General features: G+C 40.4%; 1 protein-coding gene, 1 long non-coding RNA gene and 1 pseudogene across 2 annotated transcripts; 1 reads left to right on the top strand and 2 right to left on the bottom strand.

Annotated features, from left to right (window-relative positions):
- Window positions 1–1,068: 1,068 nt before the first annotated feature.
- On the bottom strand, window positions 1,069–16,119 carry LOC127661684 (cytochrome P450 7A1). The gene is made up of 6 exons (XM_052152513.1): window positions 15,954–16,119; window positions 13,155–13,395; window positions 10,940–11,532; window positions 8,975–9,099; window positions 5,131–5,309; window positions 1,069–2,484 (listed from the first exon to the last, which is right to left on the bottom strand). Exons 1-6 carry the CDS (start codon window positions 16,028–16,030, stop codon window positions 2,176–2,178), a joined length of 1,524 nt encoding a protein of 507 aa, XP_052008473.1. The 5' UTR covers window positions 16,031–16,119; the 3' UTR covers window positions 1,069–2,175.
- Window positions 16,120–18,212: 2,093 nt separating this feature from the next.
- LOC127652255 (putative nuclease HARBI1) lies at window positions 18,213–19,243 on the top strand (annotated as a pseudogene).
- Window positions 19,244–19,679: 436 nt separating this feature from the next.
- Window positions 19,680–20,314, bottom strand: LOC127661781 (uncharacterized). The gene is made up of 3 exons (XR_007972787.1): window positions 20,184–20,314; window positions 20,043–20,084; window positions 19,680–19,956 (listed from the first exon to the last, which is right to left on the bottom strand). It is a non-coding gene; the product is annotated as an uncharacterized LOC127661781 (long non-coding RNA).
- Window positions 20,315–20,795: the final 481 nt, after the last annotated feature.

Below are 20,795 nucleotides of genomic sequence, written 5' to 3'. Positions count from 1 at the left end.
TTATTGCCGTGGACGGGTTCCCTGTAATATATGACCAAGACCACAGTTTTTATTACAAATGTGTTTTATTTTGATAACAAACAACAGTAATTTTAATTACTTTCTGCCATCGATCGATTTCTTATTTTCACATTTTAAAGAGTTCATGAGGATATACGCTACTTGTGATCGGTCGGCAAAAAGTAAATGGTCGACATGTCTGGATGTTTAAATTGCGGCCCCCTTTAAATATAGTTCACAAAACAAAGCATTCTGAACAAACGTTGCCGCCTATTTCAACTACGTCAGAGCGTCCACGAGCGTCCTTGAGCGTCGAAGGCAGGACAGCCAGAGCGAATTTGGACGCTCTCGCCGCTTCTGGTGTGAACGTACAGTAACGCTGACATAGGCTATCGTATAAATGCAGTCAATGTATCATGCAAAGAAAAGTGATTACTTCAAACTACAGTCTTGTACAGTCAGACCGATATCCACACTCTGTTTTAGCCCTGTTCCAGCAAGGGAGAATCAAATATAGTATACAGTCTCAAAGTTGCTAGTAAAACAATCATAACTGTGTCATTTTAATTATGCTACCTCATCTGTCAGCATGATGTCAGTGAATCACGTTCAGTCTCTTTGTTTTGGTCGATGCTTGCTCGTGCCCCTATGGAGTGTGTGCACGAGCGTGAGCAACAGGTATCTGGCTGCAGTTCACTTAACGGCCACAGATGTCACTAATAACAACTATTTCTGAATCTTACGTACTGCACCTTTAAGAGATACGGTAGAGTTTGCAGGTCCATTTTGACCCAGGCATCAATTGTTGTTATACACATACTATTATGTAGATATTTCGGACATCGTTGAATTAGTTGTACAGTTGATTTGATGAAGTTTTGTTTTAAAAGTTGTATTGAGCAGTTATGGGTAGTTGGAAATTCATTCAAATTACTAATAATTATTACATTAGGTGTTAATATAAATTGCACATTATGATACATTTAGATAAAACTGAACAGAAATGGTGATAAAAATGATGTCTTCACATGCATCACACAGGTTTTGCTGTAGTTCATGTATATTTTGAAATGTTAAAGAATTTCTAAATTTTATTAACTCTTTTTTATTTTTACATGTATGAGCAGTTACAGACTTATTCATGACATACAACCCCTGTAACCAAAGTCTTGTTGTTGGGAAAGCCATTTAAAAATTTTAGAAAGAAATAATAAAAATATAAAACAAATGAAATGCTTATTTATTAAGGTCAACCAATATTAAAATAAAAGCATAAACAGATAAACAACATGATAAACATATAGCAGAGATTTACAACTGGTGCATACAAACCCTGTTCTTACACCTAATGTTCAAATGCACTCTAACACAGCCAGATTGCCCTAAACCTGATCAGATTTCCTTTTTTCCCAAATCAGTGCGATGCAAAATAAGCAAAATGCACACATGAAAATGTTGCATGCAAGCAAATATAAAAATTGACGTTGATTTTTCTATGAATTGATTATGTTGTAATAATGTGCATATGACAAGAATGTTGCCAAAAGTTCAGAATGTGTCTATGACTGTAGCACAGGTGTTTTCATTCATAAAAAATATTGTATTGATCATGATAACTTCAGAGTAACAGTCAGGTTCTGTCCTGATTTACACATACTAATCTCCTTAAATATAACAGTCGAAAAAGGAAAAATGGACTGGATGCTCTGCTTTTGTTCTTTTTTTAAAGAAGGCACTGTTTATGAAAACTGAACTCCCAGTAAAACGCCCTGTTAGCACCTCTTTTGTGTGTGAAGGAAATTGTGCTGCAAGTCATCTGATCCAATAATGAATGCGATTTGATGCCAAATGTAACTGGAGTCAAATCTATAAAAAGTCAACCATTATGTTCAACCAATCTTACAGAAGCTGTATAGTTGCTATTACGCAGGTACTTCTGTGCTGCTGTGAAATTAGGACCAATTGTGAAAAATGCTACATTTTTACTAATATCATATTTTTGCATGAAAATGAAAAGAAATAGTCTTAAACTGTCAAGAAATAAAGGCCCAACTACAACAAACTGAACCATCATTTAACATATTTTAGATGCCTGCCATTTCACTCCATCCCTTCTTTTCCATCCTCTACAAGTTCTTTGTCCGTATCCAGTTGGTGTGCATTTATTTCCTATTTTTACTCTCCTCCTGCAGTGTTCAATTTTCTGTATCTGAGAAGCACATCTCGTGAGGGTGGCAGTATACCAAGGCCTGCACGGGTACTGTCTGGAATCAGGGTGGCATCAGTTTCACTGAGTTGCATATCATAGTGCCACAGTGCCAATGCCAGGAACTGTTTAATCTCATTTACTGCAAAGAACCGTCCAGGACACTCACTGGCACCAGAACCAAAAGGCACCAGGAAGTGCTTCAGACGCCGGCCGTTTTTGAAGAAATGACTCTTCCTTTGACCTGCCTCATCCAAGAAGCGGTCATATTTAAACTCCTGCCAAAACAGATAAACACCATGTTTAAATGACAATATATCTTAAAAACACAACACTTTTAACTTTTAAAAGATTTCCTGTTTCAGTGGCAAAATTAAAGGCTTATAACTCAACAAAAACAAAAACAAAAAAACATGGAGGGTCGTGTTTGGTATAATTGTAAAGAAAAACTTTTCAAAATACTTAAATGATATAGATATGACACATTCTGAGACTGACACTACTGAAAAATAACACAAATCAATTAGCCAAAAAATTACTTTTTTACTCATTTGTCTGATTTGACATTATATATCTCTTGGGGTAAATACGGTTGCTCCGAAAAAATGATTTTGTTTTGTTCCCAATCATGTCAACTGTATCTGAGATGTTGTGTTGAAACGACAAAGCAATCAAAAGTTAGTGCCCCAAAATGTCTCCATGTTTACAAAAGACTCTCCAAACAAATAAAACTAATATAATAGTACATAAGAACTAATTACACATGCAAACACAACAATGACTAAAGGTTTGCATAGCATGCAGACATGATATTAGCAATGAGATTTCACAGAATGAGTTTCATTCTGTGCCATTTGAGTCATCATTGAGTTTGTGTCATGTATTTGGCGCCATCTCCTGGTGACCATATGTGCTTCGTGTGGATTATCTAATGATCTATACATCCGATTACTTTATGCGTGGGTTCGTTTGAAAGTTAATCACCTCCTCTAAGTAATATTTTATGTTCTTGAAGTTAAGTGAAAATGCAGTATATAAGCAAATCCAACATAATTGTCAAAGGCATGTACTTATCTATTTCCCGCTATATTTTTGTGTGTGAGTAAAACAAGCAGGCTGGTTGTATTCTACTCTTTGAGAGCTTTCCAACAACATATGACACATGGCTATTTGATGAGATTGATGTTTCTATTGATTGCAATAATATGTGCAGTACAGTTTTATATATACTGTAAATTATCAAAAGGTAACACTTCAGATTTGTCTGCTAATTTCAAAGCACTTGTTCAGTTTTGGTCAAAATGCCAGCATGCATTGGAAAGTACAGCTTCTAAGCTTTCAAGCCATACATATTTTGTGTTGGTCAAGACTGTAGTTATTAACATTTGGACCCTTCTTTTCTTGCGGGGTGAGCTTAAAGGTTTAATTGTGCAAAATGCCATTTAAGAATATTTCATGAATTTGGCACCATCTTCCGTATCACAAGCTCTCGATTCAATATCAATTTATATGGGTACAGTTCTGTTACCATGTCCATTTTGCTTAAATAGTTTCTCAGCTAATGCTCTTAATGATAAAGGAAACTTCTAGGTACAAAAATTCGAAAATATTAATGATACAAATAATATTTTATCATTAGTTTTTCATCATTTTGGTCACATTTTAGCTTTTAAATGTTTTTCAAATTCAGTCTTTTTTTTCCTTCGATAAAGACACGGTCACGTCCACCTTTGCACGACGAAATTCCTTGGGCGAAGAAGGCGTGAGTGGACATTGAGCGCGTGTCAAACTATCAAAAAATGTCTCTTTTTAATGCTGCACTTTATGAAGCACTGCCCACACAGAGGTCACAGCCATAAAAATTCGCTCTGGCTGCCCTGCCAACAACGCTATCGAAGATTCGTTGACGCTCTGACATAGTTAAAATAGGCGGCAACGTTTGTTCGGAATGCTTAGTTTTATGAATTACATTTAATGGGGCCGCAAAACCTGCAGACATGTCGACCGGTATCTCTTTTGCCGACAGTAGCAAATATCCTCGTGAAATCTTTTAAATGTGAAAGTAAGTAATCGATCGATGGCAAGTAATTCGATGAAAGTAATTGAAATGATGGTTGTTTGTTACCAAAATAAACAAAATAAAATACATTTGTAATAATAACTGTGTTCTTGGTTGTGTACTGCAATGGGTCAAAACGGTGAAGCCACGCCGGCCACAGATGCGCCGCTTCTCGCCGCCGAGAGACGCTGGCTGCCATAGAAAATGGTCGATTTGACACTCTTGGTGCCTCTGGTCTTAAACTATGTGTGATATCCGCATGGGGAACTTCTTCACCCATCAGGGAAGTCATCGCGTGAAATTCACGATCGCGCAGATTCCCACTGAGATGACTGTATTTCAAGCATGGAATTTTGCCGTGCACAAATGTCTTGAAATTGCATATATTATGTTGCATATATATTTTTGTTGCATGTTGATGTTTACTTGCATAATTGACAGTAATTACAAGTATTTACATTTATATGTAGAACACGTGCTAAATCTGTACTGTCTCTTTAAGGCTACCAGCATCAGCCAGTGAGCGCATATAATGGTGCATAATTTCTCTTGCACATCCATGAGTCATTCGAATTAAATGTTTATTTTTTATTGACAGTAAAAAACAGAAAGGGTTTTAATAGAGACATTATTCAATGCCATATTGACACATGGATCTCGTCTTTGGACACACGGAACGATTTAAACCAAACTTGACACGCAGTGAAAGGACCCGTGCTAATAACAGAGTAAAAGATTGCTCTTTGGATTTAATAATCAATATCGAGATTGTGATGAATCATACGGTGTTCTTGTACGGTGTAAAAGACGTCATGAATGTAAAAGTGCATGATTGTAATTTAACAGTACATTTGTGAATACATACTGTGGGGTTGGGGTAAATGTCGGGGTCCATGTGAATGAGCTGGGGGTAAAGAGCGATGTAATCTCCTTTTCTTATTGCTGCTGTTTGTCCTGAGTCAAGTGTCAGAGTAAAGTCATCATTGGCAACACGGATCATCATGGAGGCACTAGACAGTCGAAGGGCTTCCTGAACAATACTTTCTGAAGAGGAAAGAACATCAGTATTTCACTTACACATCCCATTAATAATAAATAAGTAGAAAATAAAAGAAGCCACAATAAAGATCCAAATAAACACCAATGAGCCAAAACATTATGACCACGTGACCACACGTGAAGTGAATAACGTTGATCCTAACAAGGTCACATGTCAAGGTCTGGGTAGATTAGATGGTAAGTGAACAATCAGTTCTCCTAGTTAACGTGTTGAATGCTGGAGAAATGGGCAGGAGGAAAGACCTGAGCGACTTTGACAAGGGCCAAATTGCTATGGCCGGATGACTGGGCCAGAGCATCTCCGAATGGCAAGGCAGTGGTGAGTACCAAAGGACAGTGGTCCGAGGAGGGACAAACCACAAACCGGCGACAGGGTGTTGGGCACCCAAGTCTCATCGATGCACGAGGGCAACATAGGCTATCCCGTCTGGTCCGAACCGACAGAAGGTCTACTGCTGCACAGGAGGAATGAGTCACAACACACAGTGCATCGCACCTTGTTGCATATGGGGCTGTGTAGACGCAGACTGGTCAGAGTGCCCATGATGACCCCTGCCCACTGTTGAAAGTGCATACAATGGGCATGTGAGCGTCGGGACTGGACCTTGGAGTGTGTATGTGTGCTGTTTACCCGGGGAAGTAATGGCACCAGGAAGCACTGTGGGAAGACAACAAGCCAATGGAGGGAGTGTGATGCTCCGGACAATATTCTGCTGGGAAACACCGGCCATTCATGTGGACTTCAATTTGAAACATGTCTCCTACCTAAACATCGTTGCAGACCAGGTACACCCCTTCATGCCAACGGTATTCCCTCATGGCAGTGGCCTCTTTCAGCACCATAATGCACCCTGCCACACTGCACACATTGTTTGGGAATGGTTTGAGGGACAGTCCATCTGAATTGGTCCAATAATTGTAAAGTTGGTTGCTTGACCATTTGGAATTATTTGACTTGGTTTAACCACGGCGGCCATCTTTGTGTCATGGCGCATGACAAATATTGGTTATACAGATGTTTATGGAAACTTCAATATCTCAGCTCAGGATGGCCCAAGCTCCTTGGAACAAAAACTGCTCTCTATTGCACATTACAATGTACATATACATATATATATAAACGTACATTTTGCACATTCTTGTTCCTTAGACTTAGAACTTAAGTCCTAATGTAATGATCACAATTGCTGAAAGTTCCACTTTTAGGGTCAATTTATAAAGGGAAGGGTTCGAGTCTCAGTCCTAATTTCTTTAGGGGGTAGTGTGTATGCAGAACATTTCAGGTTTTGAGATTTTTCTTCTTTATTTTTTATGAGGACGAGAATGCGATTTAAAAAAAAAATATGCCCTCACTTTCGGGTTGATTATCTCTGGTGGGGGACCAGATAGGCATCAGAATGTTATACAGATATAAGTCCTCTACGGTATCATCCTGCTGTAAAATTTAGAGTTTGAGATTCCACTGGTTACAGAGCTAGCGCTAGTAGAAATCTGACATTTTGAGAAATGAACAGATGCAGCATAAGCATAACACATAATACTGCAATAATGCTCCTTTCAATAATGTTTCTTCAGCAGTGCAATAATGCACTATTGGTCGGTATGTGCAAGTGTGGCTGGTAAGGTCAGCGTATATATTTTTATAGCCACTACAAGTCAAATGTTTGGATGCACATATTTGTTCTTAATAACTACTATTTTCCACATCTTAAAATAATAGTAAAGTCATCGAAACTATAAAATTACACATGCAAGTTGTCACGATTCCCTGTTGTCTGCCCTGTGTTTCTCCCTTGCCATTTCTCCCGGACTACACTTCCCACAATTCCCTGCCCTCATCACTGCCAGCTTGATTGTTCTCACCTGTTAATCATTATCCCGGTGTATTTAAGCCCTGTTGTTTGTTCAGTATTTGTTGGTTGTTAAATGTTAGGTAATGTCTGTTCCTGCCCGTGTTCCTGCCCGTGTTCCTGCCCGTGTTCCTGCCCGTGTTCCTGCCCGTGTTCCTGCCCGTGTTCCTGCCCGTGTTCCTGCCCGTGTTCCTGCCCGTGTTCCTGCCCGTACCCTTCGTAGATGTTCCTCTTGTTTATATTTTGTTCCTCTTGTTTATAGGCTCCACCTCTCGAGCCTCCCAGGTCTCTGTCTCTTGAGCCAGTCCCCGTCCTGTGGCCACCTCCCAGGCCTCCTGACCCACTCCCCGTCCTCTGGCCGCCTCCCCGACCTCCTGACCCAGTCCCTGTCCTGTGGCCGCCTCCCAGGCCTCCTGACCCAGTCCCCGTCCTGTGGCCGCCTCCTAACCCAGTCCCCGTCCTGTGGCCGCCTCCCAGGCCTCCTGACCCACTTCCCGTCCTCTGGCCGCCTCCCCGACCTCCTGACCCACCCCCCGTCCTCTGGCCATCTGCCCGGCCTCCTGATCCAGTCCCTGTCCTGTGGCCACCTCCCAGGCCTCCTGACCCAATCCCTGTCCTGTGGCCGCCTCCAAGGTCTCCTGACCTAGTCCCTGTCCTGTGGTCACCTCCCAGGCCTCCTGACCCAGTCCATGTCCTGTGGCCGCCTCCCAGGCCTCCTGACCCAGTCCCTGTCCTGTGGCCGCCTCCTAGGCCTCCTGACCCACTCCCCGTCCTCTGGCCCAGCCCCAACCTTCAGGTCATCCCCTTGGTCTCCTGACCGTCCGCCTGACCTTCTTTGGTCTCCGGCTCCATCCTGGGCCTACCTCCCGGTCTCTACCTGTTTCTTCCTTGTGCCCCCCGTGGACTGCCTTTTTGCCCCTTGTGCCCCCGTGGACTGTCTGTTTGCCCCTTGTGCCCCCCTTGGACTGTCTGTTTGCCCCTTGTGCCCTCCTTGGTCTGCCTGCCCACCCCAAGCTCTCCCTTTACTCCTTGGACGATTTGTTTTTCGTTTGTTAGGAGCATCTAGAATCCGCTCCTTTGAGGGGGGGAGGGGTTATGTCACGATTCCCTGTTGTCTGCCCTGTGTTTCTCCCTTGCCATTTCTCCCGGACTACACTTCCCACAATTCCCTGCCCTCATCACTGCCAGCTTGATTGTTCTCACCTGTTAATCATTATCCCGGTGTATTTAAGCCCTGTTGTTTGTTCAGTCTTTGTCTGTTGTTAAATGTTAGGTAATGTCTGTTCCTGACCGTACCCTTCGTGGCTGTTCCTCTTGTTTATATTTTGTTCCTCTTCTTTATATTTTGGTTTCCCATCGTGGATGTTTTGTTTGTTCCTGTGTTTACCAGTCGTTTGTCCTTGTTAATTTTTAATAAACTGCGTTTAGATCCTCACTCCTCGTCTGCCCTTGTCTGATTCGTAACACAAGTACTGAAATTATGCAGTGTTCAAAACAATGTTATAAAGTGTAATTCATGCTGAGTATCTGCTCTGCCAGAGAGCACCAACCCAAAAACAAAACCAGGATTTGACTTGTCAAACCCCCACATGTCTACAGGTTCAAACGTGTTACAATGAAAGGTATGGCATTGTGTACCTATTGCAAAATCAGATGCTACACTGTGCAAATAAATAAAAGGAAGTGCTCACAATTCTTTAAACTACAATAGAACTCTGGAAAATTATACCATTGGGAATTCCCAAAGAGGTATTCATGCCTGTTCAACATACAACAATGAATCATAAAGACATCACATACCTACTACAGCCATAGAGTCCAGCTGCTCTTTGGAAAGGTGGATACTTTGGTCGGGGTTGTTTAATGATTGGCCAGACAGAACTCTGTACACCTCTGAACGGGCTGCGGTGAGAGCATCGACAGACCTGAGAGCACACACATACACACGCACAAATGCGCACACACACACACGCACAAACGTGCACAGACACACACACAAACAGAGACACACACACACACACACACACACACAAACAGAGACCCACACACACTCACACACACACACAAACAGAGACACACACACACATATTCACACACACACAAACAGAGACACACACACACAAACAGAGACACACACACAAACAGAGACACACACACACACACAAACAGAGACACACACACAAACAGAGAGACACACACACACAAACAGAGACACATACACACACAAACAGAGACACACCAACACACAAACAGAGACACACACACACACAGGCTTTTATGAACTTCAGTTATGTTCACTGTACATATATAATTAATAATATTTAAGTATATTTACCTATATTTACACATTTAATACATTTATTAATCTAATTAAAGTAATTTTCCGGGTTTCATTTAAAGTTGAGGACAATCAACAGCTTTTTTGGCATAATGTTATTTACCACCAAAACATTTGAAAAATAATTTAAAAAAAAAGAAAAGATCTGTGTTCCAGTGAGGCACTTATAATGGAAGGCAATGGGGGTACATTTTTGGAGGGTTTAAAGGCAGAAATGTGAAGCTTATCATTTTATAAAAGCACTTACATGAATTCATCTGTTAAAATGTATCGCTTGCGCTGTAAAGTTGTTTAAATCATCATTTTTTTAGAGTTTGTTTACTTTATATCTTCATGGGAATGAAGTTGCACAATTGGTTATAACTTTCCACAGATGCGGTAAGTGATGCTATCGCACTAAAATCATCACACATATTGTTTATGTCTTGCGGCTATACTTTTGAAATGGTGAGTGTTTTAACATTTATGGGCCCCCATACACGTGCCTCACTGGAACCCAGATTTGTGCTTATTTTAAAGAAAAGGAGGGATGAGTTGTAATTCATTTTTGTGGTAATCAATATTATGCCACAAATACTGTTGATTGAGCTGAATTAATTCTTTTAATCTAACACATATATTTACTCATTTGTGGATCTCATTTAACAATTTACTAACTTAGATTTGGATCCCCTTATCTCTGGGATATAAAAATATAGGGCCTTAAAAATTAAGACAAAATAGACAAGTTTGTTCATAATGTGTGTGTGTGTGTGTACGTGTGTGTGTGTGTGTGTGTGTGTATTTATTTATTTTTTCTCCCCTTCTCTCACAATTTGGAGTGCCCAATTCCAAACGTGCTTTTTAAGTCCTCGTGGTGGCGTAGTGATTCGCCTAAATCTGGGTGGCGGAGGACGAATCCCAGTTGCCTCCGTGTCTGAGAGTGTCAACCTGTGCATATTATCACGTGGCTCGTTGAGCGCGTTTCCACGGAAACATAGCGCATGTGGAGGTTTCACGCTATTCTCCGCGGCATCCACGCCCAACTCACCACGTGCCCCACCGAGAACTAATCACATTATAGCAACCACGAAGCAGTTGCCCCATGTGACTCTACCCTCCCTAGCAACCAGGCCAATTTGGTTGCTTAGGAGACCTGGCTGGAGTCACTCAGCACACCCTGAGATTCAAACTAGCAAACTAGCGAACTAGCAAACTAGAAAACTAGCAAACTAGCGAACAATCGAACTCCAGGGGTGTTAGCCAACATCTTTAACACTGAGCTACCCAGGCCCCTGTATATATATCTTTTATATTATTACCTTTTATATATATATAATTGTATTATTTCGATGGTGACCTTGTAGAATAAAACATTTCACTACCTACTGCTGTTGCTGTGTTGGTGCAAATGTGATGAATAAGACTACATTTGTGCCAACGTTTACCTCAGTGTGTAGTACAGGCTCCAGAAAGCAGCTGGCAGTGTATTTGCCTGTGATGCCCACAGCATGCACACATGTGTGCGCGCTTTCCCAGTCTCGTCCAAATGCATGCGGTCAAATGCGTCCATTCTACGCTGAATTAGATCTGAGATGCAATTCCTGCGATGAAGTTCATTGTGCAGCAGTTCCTCTGCCAATGCTTCCCTCGCCCGCCACGCTTGCACGTACAGTGCGATGGGAATCCCCGCAGCCAGCGCAGGAAACGCGCGATCAAACACCAGAAAATCTTGCGCTGCTTTCTGCATGCACGTTCTGGTGCCTGACATGCTATCGGCCTGCAGAAACCCTGCGTCCTTTCCAAACAGAGTGAGAAACCCTGCCTCGAACATGATGCGGTTGGTGAAGCTCTGCAGACCCTCCTCGACCCAGACGTGCTCACATGGAAAGCCTCGTCCCACAACCACCTGCATATTACTGAGCATGCTCTCGGTCAGCTGCTGCAGGGACGGGCCTTGAAGTGTCTGTCTGAAGATGGAGTGAACTTCCCTATAACTCTCACTGAAGAGTGGAGAGCTGAAGTCTGCATGGCCAAAAACCTTTGATAAACAGACATAAATTAAAAATATAAAAGGACATACACTAAACGTAGTATACACTAAACATATGGAAGTATGGTAAATATGTAGTGACCAAAAATGTATATCTAGGCAATATTTAAAGATTTGAAAAATGAACAATAAACATAAATAAACCAAAATTTGATTGTAACAAGCATACAGTTAATTAACAGTTAATTAACAGTTAGTAACAGTTCATTAACAGTTCATTTACAGTTAACTAACAGTTAATTAACAGTTAACTAACAGTTCATTTACAGTTAACTAACAGTTAATTAACAGTTAAGTAACAGTTCATTAACAGTTCATTTACAGTTCATTTACAGTTAACTAACAGTTCATTAACAGTTCATTTACAGTTCATTTACAGTTAACTAACAGTTAATTAACAGTTAAGTAACAGTTCATTAACAGTTCATTTACAGTTAACTAACAGTTAATTAACAGTTAACTAACAGTTAACTAACAGTTCATTTACAGTTCATTTACAGTTAACTAACAGTTAGTTAACAGTTAAGTAACAGTTCATTAACAGTTCATTTACAGTTCATTTACAGTTAATTAACAGTTAGTTAACAGTTAAGTAACAGTTCATTAACAGTTCATTTACAGTTAACTAACAGTTAATTAACAGTTAAGTAACAGTTCATTAACAGTTCATTTACAGTTCATTTAGTTAATTAACAGTTAACTAACAGTTCATTAACAGTTAATTTACAGTTAATTAACAGTTCATTAACAGTTAATTAACAGTTAAGTAACAGTTCATTAACAGTTCATTTACAGTTAACTAACAGTTAACTAACAGTTCATTAACAGTTCATTAACAGTTAACTAACAGTTCATTTACAGTTCATTAACTGTTCATTAACAGTTCATTAACAGTTAAGTAACAGTTAATTAACAGTTCAGTAAAATGCTGCTTCTGAGTCAAAACCCGGCAGCATCAAATCTGTATTAATGCATCAAATCTAACAATAAATCAGTGAAATGTACTTTTTTACCTCTAATAATGTTTTAATTGTATCTGAATTAGTCATGCATGTATATGTAGTAATTATACATAATTGTTAAAAAGGTCTTCATTGGGGGGCCTGGGTAGCTCAGCGAGGATTGACACTGATTACCACCCCCTGGAGTCGTGAGTTTGAATCCAGGCGTGCTGAGTGACTCCAGCCAAGTCTCCTAAGCAACCAAATTGTCCCAGTTGCTAGGGAGGGTTGAGTCAAATGGGGTAACCTCCTCGTGGTCACTATAATGTGGTTCTCACTCTCGGTGGGGCGCGTGGTGAGTTGTGTGTTGATGCCGCGGAGATCCCAAACAACATCAAATCTGTAATGTCCAAACTCGTGACCGGTATTGTGTTTCCTTCCATTGTAAATGAGGACTTCCTGTGCTTCCTATTACCTTCCAAGATGTCAGTGAATAAGAGCATATTTGAAATGTGTCATTGTGTGAAGGTAATCAAGCCTAGAACTCATCTTAAATCACATGTTTTGGGTTAAAGTGAGTAAGATCATCAAAACCCCTTAAGACCTTAAATAGCATTATTCATCCAGGAATGTTTCATAATGCCTCTTCCTCTAATGTTAGTCACTTACCCGCTGTGAGAAACCAATAGCAAACTTCTGGAAGTCGAGGTTTTTACCCTGCCGCACAACCAAGGAGAAAGAAAAGGGGTCTGTGACAAAAGTGAAGTACTTCCTGGCGATCTTACATGTGAAAATACTGCCATATTTTTGTTCAGTCTCTCTCAGGAAGTCTAAAGGATTTTTTACGTAATCCAGTGTGACACCTAAGAATGGCAGCCAACTGGTCACCAATGGAGGCTCTCCTACTCGCCTGGAAGAACACACACAGAAAACAGAATTCATGGTTATCAATTTCTGCAAACATGTTCTTTTGTTCTTATAATAATAAACTGGTGAGGTTTCCTTTTGGTTATGGGGTTGAGAAATACTGGAGTTGCTTAACAAGACTAACTGAATCCAGATGCGCTATCTGCCCCGAGGGGCCATTCATACAGAATTTGTTATTACATGCAGCCTAGACGGCTAGACAGAATGCAACAGAATGGAACAGAACGCAGACACGCTTTTAAGTATTTTAAATTTTTGATCTTGACGCACCATTGTTAAGTTCAAGTGTGCAACTTTTTCGGCATTCAAATATTTTCTCCTATCTCAGTTTAATGTGCCGGAGACAATTAAGCCATTGGAAACGTTACATTTCTCGAAAACTGTAAACACTATGTCTCTGTGGTGATGTAAAAATGCTTCTGTTTGATTTGAGCGACCTGTCCAGCCAGACAAAGCAACAGTGACTCAACCAATGGCGTGAGTTGGGGGCGGGACTATCTGTTTGTTTGATCAACAGCAGTAGGGGGCATATCCAAAAAACCTCAAACGTGAATTTTGAAGCCGTATTGCATTACATACTTGTTTTAAAAACACACGCCGGCTTCAAAATTCACTTTGAGGTATAAAAGTGTGTCGTGAGTTTGAATCCAGAGCATGCTGAGTGACTCCAGCCAGGTCTCCTAAGCAACCAAATTGGCCCAGTTGCTAGGGAGGGTAGAGTCAAATGGGGTAACCTCCTCGTGGTCACTATAATGTGGTTCTCGCTCTCAGTGGGACATGTGGTGTGTTGCGTGTGGATGCCGTGGAGAATAGCTTGGGCCTCCACGCTGCGCCTGCGTCTATGCAGTAACCCGCTCAACAAGCCACGTGATAAGATGCGCAGATTGACGTCTCAGATGCGGAGGCAACTGAGATTCGTTCTTTGCCACCTGGATTGAGGCGAGTCACTACGCCACCACGAGGACCTAGAGCGCATTGGGAATTGGGCGTTACAAATTGGGGAAAACGGGAGAAAAAATTGGTGGTCATAATTCACAAGATAGGACATCCACAACGGACAGATGCAAAGAACTGTGTGATGCAGCAGTTTCCTTCAGCTTCAAAGTACATGCTTCATTTTTTCGGATAACATGAAGTGGTGTGGTTCCAAAAATATTCTGTGATAAACACTTTGGCCTTTAGTTTCAAGAAAAAATGATCGGAACCAAATTAACCAGTTATAACTGTTTTTTGAGCATATAAAAATAACGTTATTAAATCACTTAATTCAAGTTTTCGATTACATTCGGCAAAACATTTAGTTCATTATCAATTTTCGAGAGTCCCTGGTTTACCACAGAACTTATTTTAATCATAACGTCACGGCTGAACAGCTCTATTGGGAAAGCTGTTTGAAAACTGTTTATTTTTGCAATTGGTTTGGTGCCGCTAGTGTCGAAGAAAAAGAGCACAGAAAGCAATTTTGTGTTCAAACACAGCTAGATAGAACGGAACGCCACGGAACAGAGTGCAGGAGTCTGAAAACCCGTTTGTAGCTTTTTCAGGCATCTTAAAAAGACAACACTCATGGCGCGAATTAATTGTCGGCCTGACAAGATAATAATTGTGCATAACTGTGCATGTGCATGGACCAATAATTAAAAGTATCGCTGACGGAATGCAAGAAGCACTAAGTGTGCTACTACTTGCGCTAAAAATCAGACTTAACGCAATGGCTGAGAACACGCAAGATGTGTTTTTTTACTATTTTATCTATTTTTAAATTGAACGCAAAATTCCTGCCGCGAAACACAGAAAAAAACGCAGGTGTACACAGACAGCCAATAAATAAATAATAAAGAAGATGAAATGCAACACGCAAGTCTGACACATATATGTCAATAATTAAAAATAATGCTGTCGGAACTTCTTGCGCTACAACTTGCGCACAAAATCAGCTAAAGTAGACTAAAGAAAAAGAGCGCAGAGGAAAAAAGCGCAAAAAAGATCGCGTGCAGAGAAAAAGAGCGCCAAAAAATAGCGCGTGCAGAGAAAAAGAGCGCAAAAAAAGAGCGCGTGCAGAGAAAAAGAGCGCAAAAAAAGAGCGCGTGCAGAGAAAAAGAGCGCAAATTGCGTCATGCGCGAACATACACCACCAGTTGCATTTAAATTTATTTCTACAGAATAATAAAATGCAGAATTGTTTTTGAGAATGGAATGAAGGTAGCATTATTTCAATAACGTGTTTTAATGATCATATAGGCCTACCTAATAATTCACATGTAAATAATTCACCGTAAATACATAATCGATCTGCATTTGTTAGAATAAAGCGCGTCCACCCTCATGGTCAATTCTGCTCTGATCACTGAAATGGTCAAACATAGGCTTATTTGTTATTTATCCATTTCCGTTTAGTATACATTAACGACTTTTAGACCACATGTAACCACATACGTTCATTCTTTACTCGTTATCTACGTTAAATCGATAAGTTTGACGATCTGCCTTACGGGGAAAGACCGTACAAGCGACAACTTTTGGTTATGTTAATGATCTCACCTTTTCCGCGATTCCCCGCATATCCATAATATAAAAAGAGAAAGAACAACCGTGACGAGGACTAGAAAGGAATCCATTTCGGGTTATCTCCGTGCGTTTTTGCAATTCCCCCAGGACTGCATTTGGCAGCCTCCTCCCGTACTTTGCCTCGCCTTTAGACGCGCCCCCGCAGCGCGCTTGACGCAACACAATGAACACACACGCTTTCATCATCAAAGACCTGCTTTGCGCTTTCCTTGAGCTTCTCACTAACGTCAGTTAAGTTATTGTGACGTACGTTCTAAACTAGCAGTCATAAGACTAAACAAACAATGTGCAACATTCCAAAAGAGCTAAACTAATAAAACGGTTGAATTCTGTTCCGTTTATGCACCAACACAACCTGCTGTAGCAACCTCCTTGAATAACTCAAGTGACTGTTTGTGGTCAGGTGTTGCTTTAGACATTTCCTCACAAACCCTTGGCAACATTCAGTGAATAACGGTTAACTTCAACATAAATCCCAAAACAAAGGGTCAATACACAAACACAAAGGACTAATTAACATGCTGCACTGTAGATAGGGATGTAAAGCCCCTTTGATTCCAAACACCACCACATTACTTTCCAAAACACCTGTTTGTCCTTGTGCACTGCTAAATTGCACTGATCCATCAATAATCTAAAGGAGGTAATCGCATGCAACATCTGTTGTATTGGAGGTAATTTGATCTAGTGTGTCATATAGCATGGAGTGGTGGTGGCGTAGTGGGCTAAAGCACATAACTGGTAATCAGAAGGTTGCTGGTTTGATCCCCACAGCCACCACTATTGTGTCCTTGAGCAAGCACTTAACTCCAGGTTGCTCCGGGGGGGATTGTCCCTGTAATAAGTGCACTGTAAGTCGCTTTGGATAAAAGCGTCTGCCAAATGCATAAATGTAAATGTAAATATAGCAATAATGAATGAGTGGCTGTGCTATATTGTTAATATCGTCACGGCTGAAGGGCATTGTTAGGCACGTAACATATATTCAAAAGACATTGTTAGGTTGGAAAAGGAGAACGATGTAGAACGTCTGAATGTCCCAGTAATGGGAGGAATTTATATTTATTTATTTATTTATTTTGCAAAAGTGGGCTCATGAGCATTTGCATAGTTGCATATGATTACAAATTGTGCCATTTAACTATTGCCCCTATATCTGCACTTTATCAATGGACTTTTGCCCCAGGATGGGAGACCTTTTACCTCAAGTGTGCTCTAAGCCTTAATATTTACATGGTTTGGAATCGAAGCAACCTCCTTCTATAATTTCTTTCCATACAGATTGTGTAGTTGCTCCAACAAAATATATAAAATATAAATCATGCATATTACTGTGGGACCAGAAAAAGCATTTAGCTCCACTGTACTATAATAAATTGTGTTTTTTTTCTATATTGCAGAAGTTAATCTTTCCATTATGTTGAAATAACTAAAAAAAGACCACTAGATGGAGTCACAGGACATCTAGAGTATCTATTGTGCTGTTCTGTTTTCCCTTTATTACTCTTATGTTCAGCACTGAAACACCTGAGGGGTATTGCACAAAAGCAAGATAAGGGATTAAGCTGGGATTTTCCAGTTATCCTGACTGAATTTAGCCCTGACTCGGTTGCATGAAGGGAGGCTAAATTAATCTACATTAAGTTACTATGGAGATTTACACTTTGCAGCTAGCCTGCTCCGGAGCAGGCTAACAACCAGGCTAAGATTAATCCAAGTGATTTATCGGCTAGTTCCACCCTAAATCCTACTAGATATTAATGTGTTTTAGTCACTTCATGGTCCTGCATTAAAATACTAGATATACTGTCATTCATCTAAGTATGCGTACTGTTATTTGAGTTATTATTGAAAACTGCTGTTCATTTCACTGTCAGAGGTTTGATGAATATATATATTATTTGAGATTTAAAGCGTTTATTGTCATACACCCAGTGAGGAAAGCAGATTTTCCTGAGCAATTATTACTTTGCTGTCCACAATGAATGCCAACACAGTGCAAAAGAACTATAATATGAGAAACAGAATATAGACTATGTATATCTATATATGCAAGTATAGAGTAGAAATGTACTGTTGAATGAGAAAAAATATCAATATATTATATTTTATTGCAGTTGATGAGATAATAAGAAATGGCTCATGAAGTTGCAAACGTGGTTTCAATTAAGTCCGTAACGAGGTCAATATGTAGTATATATAGACTAAAGATTTGTGTGTTTCCTATTCACAATGGCTTGCCCTTTGTTGGATGATGTAGTTGATGAGGAAGATTTAATACTCAGACGAGCATTCAGGCATGAAAGAGTCTTCCGAGATAGGGCAGACCCAATGGCCTTTTCAGACGAATATCTGACTGAGAGGTACAGATTCTCAGGTGATGCATCAGATATTTGTGTAGGCTGCTGGGTCCAAACATACAGCACAGGACAGCACGGAGCCATGCTCTCACTGTCCCACAGATGGTCTGCGTAGCACTGCGATTCTTTGCAAGTGGCATGTTTCTGTATTCTGTCGGTGATGCAGAAAACCTCAAAGCCACTATTTGCCGCACAATAAGTCTGGCATTGAAATCTCTTGTGCACATATTTATCACCTTCCCTGGTCACAGAAGATTCATCCATATCAAGGAGGAGTTCTACAAGATTGCAGGTAACACGAATAATAACAGATTACTACAAAATGTTACATTAGCACAGTCACAGTATGACACTCATTATTTTGTGTTACAGCTTTTCCTAATGTAATTGGTACAGTGGATTGCACCCATATTCGTATCCAACGCCCCTCAGGGGCACATGAGGGAGATTATGTTAACAGGAAATCCTTCCACAGTGTCAATGTTCAGGTAAGAATGAGTTATGGTTACTGTCAGCTACATAATTATTCTGTGCATTAAATGACCTTAATAGGCTATATATTTTTACAGATGATCTGTGATGCTGACTGCCTTATCACAAATTTAGAGGCAAAGTGGCCTGGCTCAGTCCATGACTCCAGAATCTTTCGGGCCAGTAGATTTTACCAGAGACTCTCTCAAGTTAAGCCACCCCATTTTTTTTTTTAAGCACCTTGAACATCAAGAGTACAGTACTTGTAAGAATTATGTTTTGTATTCATGAGGTGAGTTCTCTGGTGTGCTGCTGGGGACAAAGGCTATGCCTGTGAGACATTTCTGATGACTCCCCTTACAGACCCCCAAACCCCAGCACAGCAAGCTTACAACCATGCCCATGCCAAAACCAGGGCTCGAATTGAAATGACCTTCGGCCTCCTGAAATCACGATTTCAGTGCCTGCACCACCTGAGGGTCTCCCCAGACAGAGCATGTGATGTGACTGTTGCCTGCACAGTGCTGCACAATATTGCCAGCCTAAGAAAAGAAAGGGCTCCCAGAGTTGCTTTGGATGTTGATTGGGACAATGCTGCCATATTCCCAGATAACAGAAATGGTAGACTTGTTAGAGAACAATACATTGCAAATTATTTCAGTTAATTTAGTTTTGATTTAGCCCATCCCTTAATAAAGGATAATGTAGGCTATATAACTTTTTCATGTGTACATGCATTTTATTTGGCATCGGTAGCACACACTGTGGTTATCTTCACAAATTCTAGTTCCACTTCACTGGATCAATAACTATAAAGTGTACTTGACATTCATAAAAAAAAAAAAGTTACAAGACCACAATGGTTTTGGAATATTTTTCTTTTATTATTTTGCTGTTATTACTTGTCAGCTTGGAGCTTTGGAGAGAAAAAATTATGATGATTAATACATTGTGTTACAGTCATGGTTACAGTATGAACTGAAGTCACTTCTCTTTCTAGTTTCTGGATTTCCAGTTCTAGTTTCCTCAGTGTCTTGCGTTTAATTTGCATCTCAAGGTCCATGTCCTGCAGCTTTCTTTTGTTCACATCAATCTTGACTTCTGACAGCTCGATCTGTCTCTTAAGATGCGTTGTGTAGAGATATCTGACAGTTTGTGAATTCTGTGAACACCTTTTCATTAGCATAGCAGAATGTTTGCATAATGTAAATTTACTTTAGGCAATACTCACTATGTTACCAGGCTGCTTATCAGGCTGCCCAGTGTCAGGATCCTGTAACAAATGATATTTTCTATTAGTACCACTTCCCTGACTTCTTATCTATTATGAACTTAAAAAAATGTGTCCATTTCCACAAAATTGACATGATACCTCGAGCCTTCTGGAGTCCAGCGACACGGTCTCATCATCGGCAGAAGTGCACTCCACTGCTGTAGATGTGGCTTCCCTCTGCCATATTCAATACTTGTATTGATATTTTTGACAGGACATGCAAAGCCTATGATTTAATAAAGAGTACTCACCGGCTGAATCATAGTCTGGTGGCTCCAAAAGTGTAAGGGTGTTGCCAGCCACTGCAAGGTAAGGCAAAGTCACACAGTCCACATAGCAAAATATATTGGATTTCAATATTTTCCATGTGCAGTAGTATGGCAATAATGTACCTTGTATGAAGAGGCCAGTATCCCTTGCTGGGCCAGAGTCAGTGGCTGTCCCTCCCTGGATCCCTTCAATCACTGGCTTCCCTTTATTTAAGTCCAGGGCCAGCTCCTCTGCTGTGGTGAAGTCTTGGGTTGGAGGGCCACCCCCTGTACCAGATATATGACTTTTTTTATTGCTAAAATCAGCACAGACAAAAAAATGTCAGCAAACATGTCACCTATGTTCTCCGCAAACAAGTCACTTACCAGCCTGCAAAATATTCTTGTATTTAATCTTGACTTGCTGCCAAGTCCTTTTTTGGCCAGACATGTTTGTTCTTTA

The sequence above is a fragment of the Xyrauchen texanus genome, chromosome 2, assembly GCF_025860055.1.
Source record: "Xyrauchen texanus isolate HMW12.3.18 chromosome 2, RBS_HiC_50CHRs, whole genome shotgun sequence".
Taxonomy (NCBI): Eukaryota; Metazoa; Chordata; class Actinopteri; order Cypriniformes; family Catostomidae; genus Xyrauchen; species Xyrauchen texanus.
The sequence above is the reverse complement of the archived record's forward strand: the minus strand, read 5'-3'. Positions and strand labels throughout refer to the sequence as shown.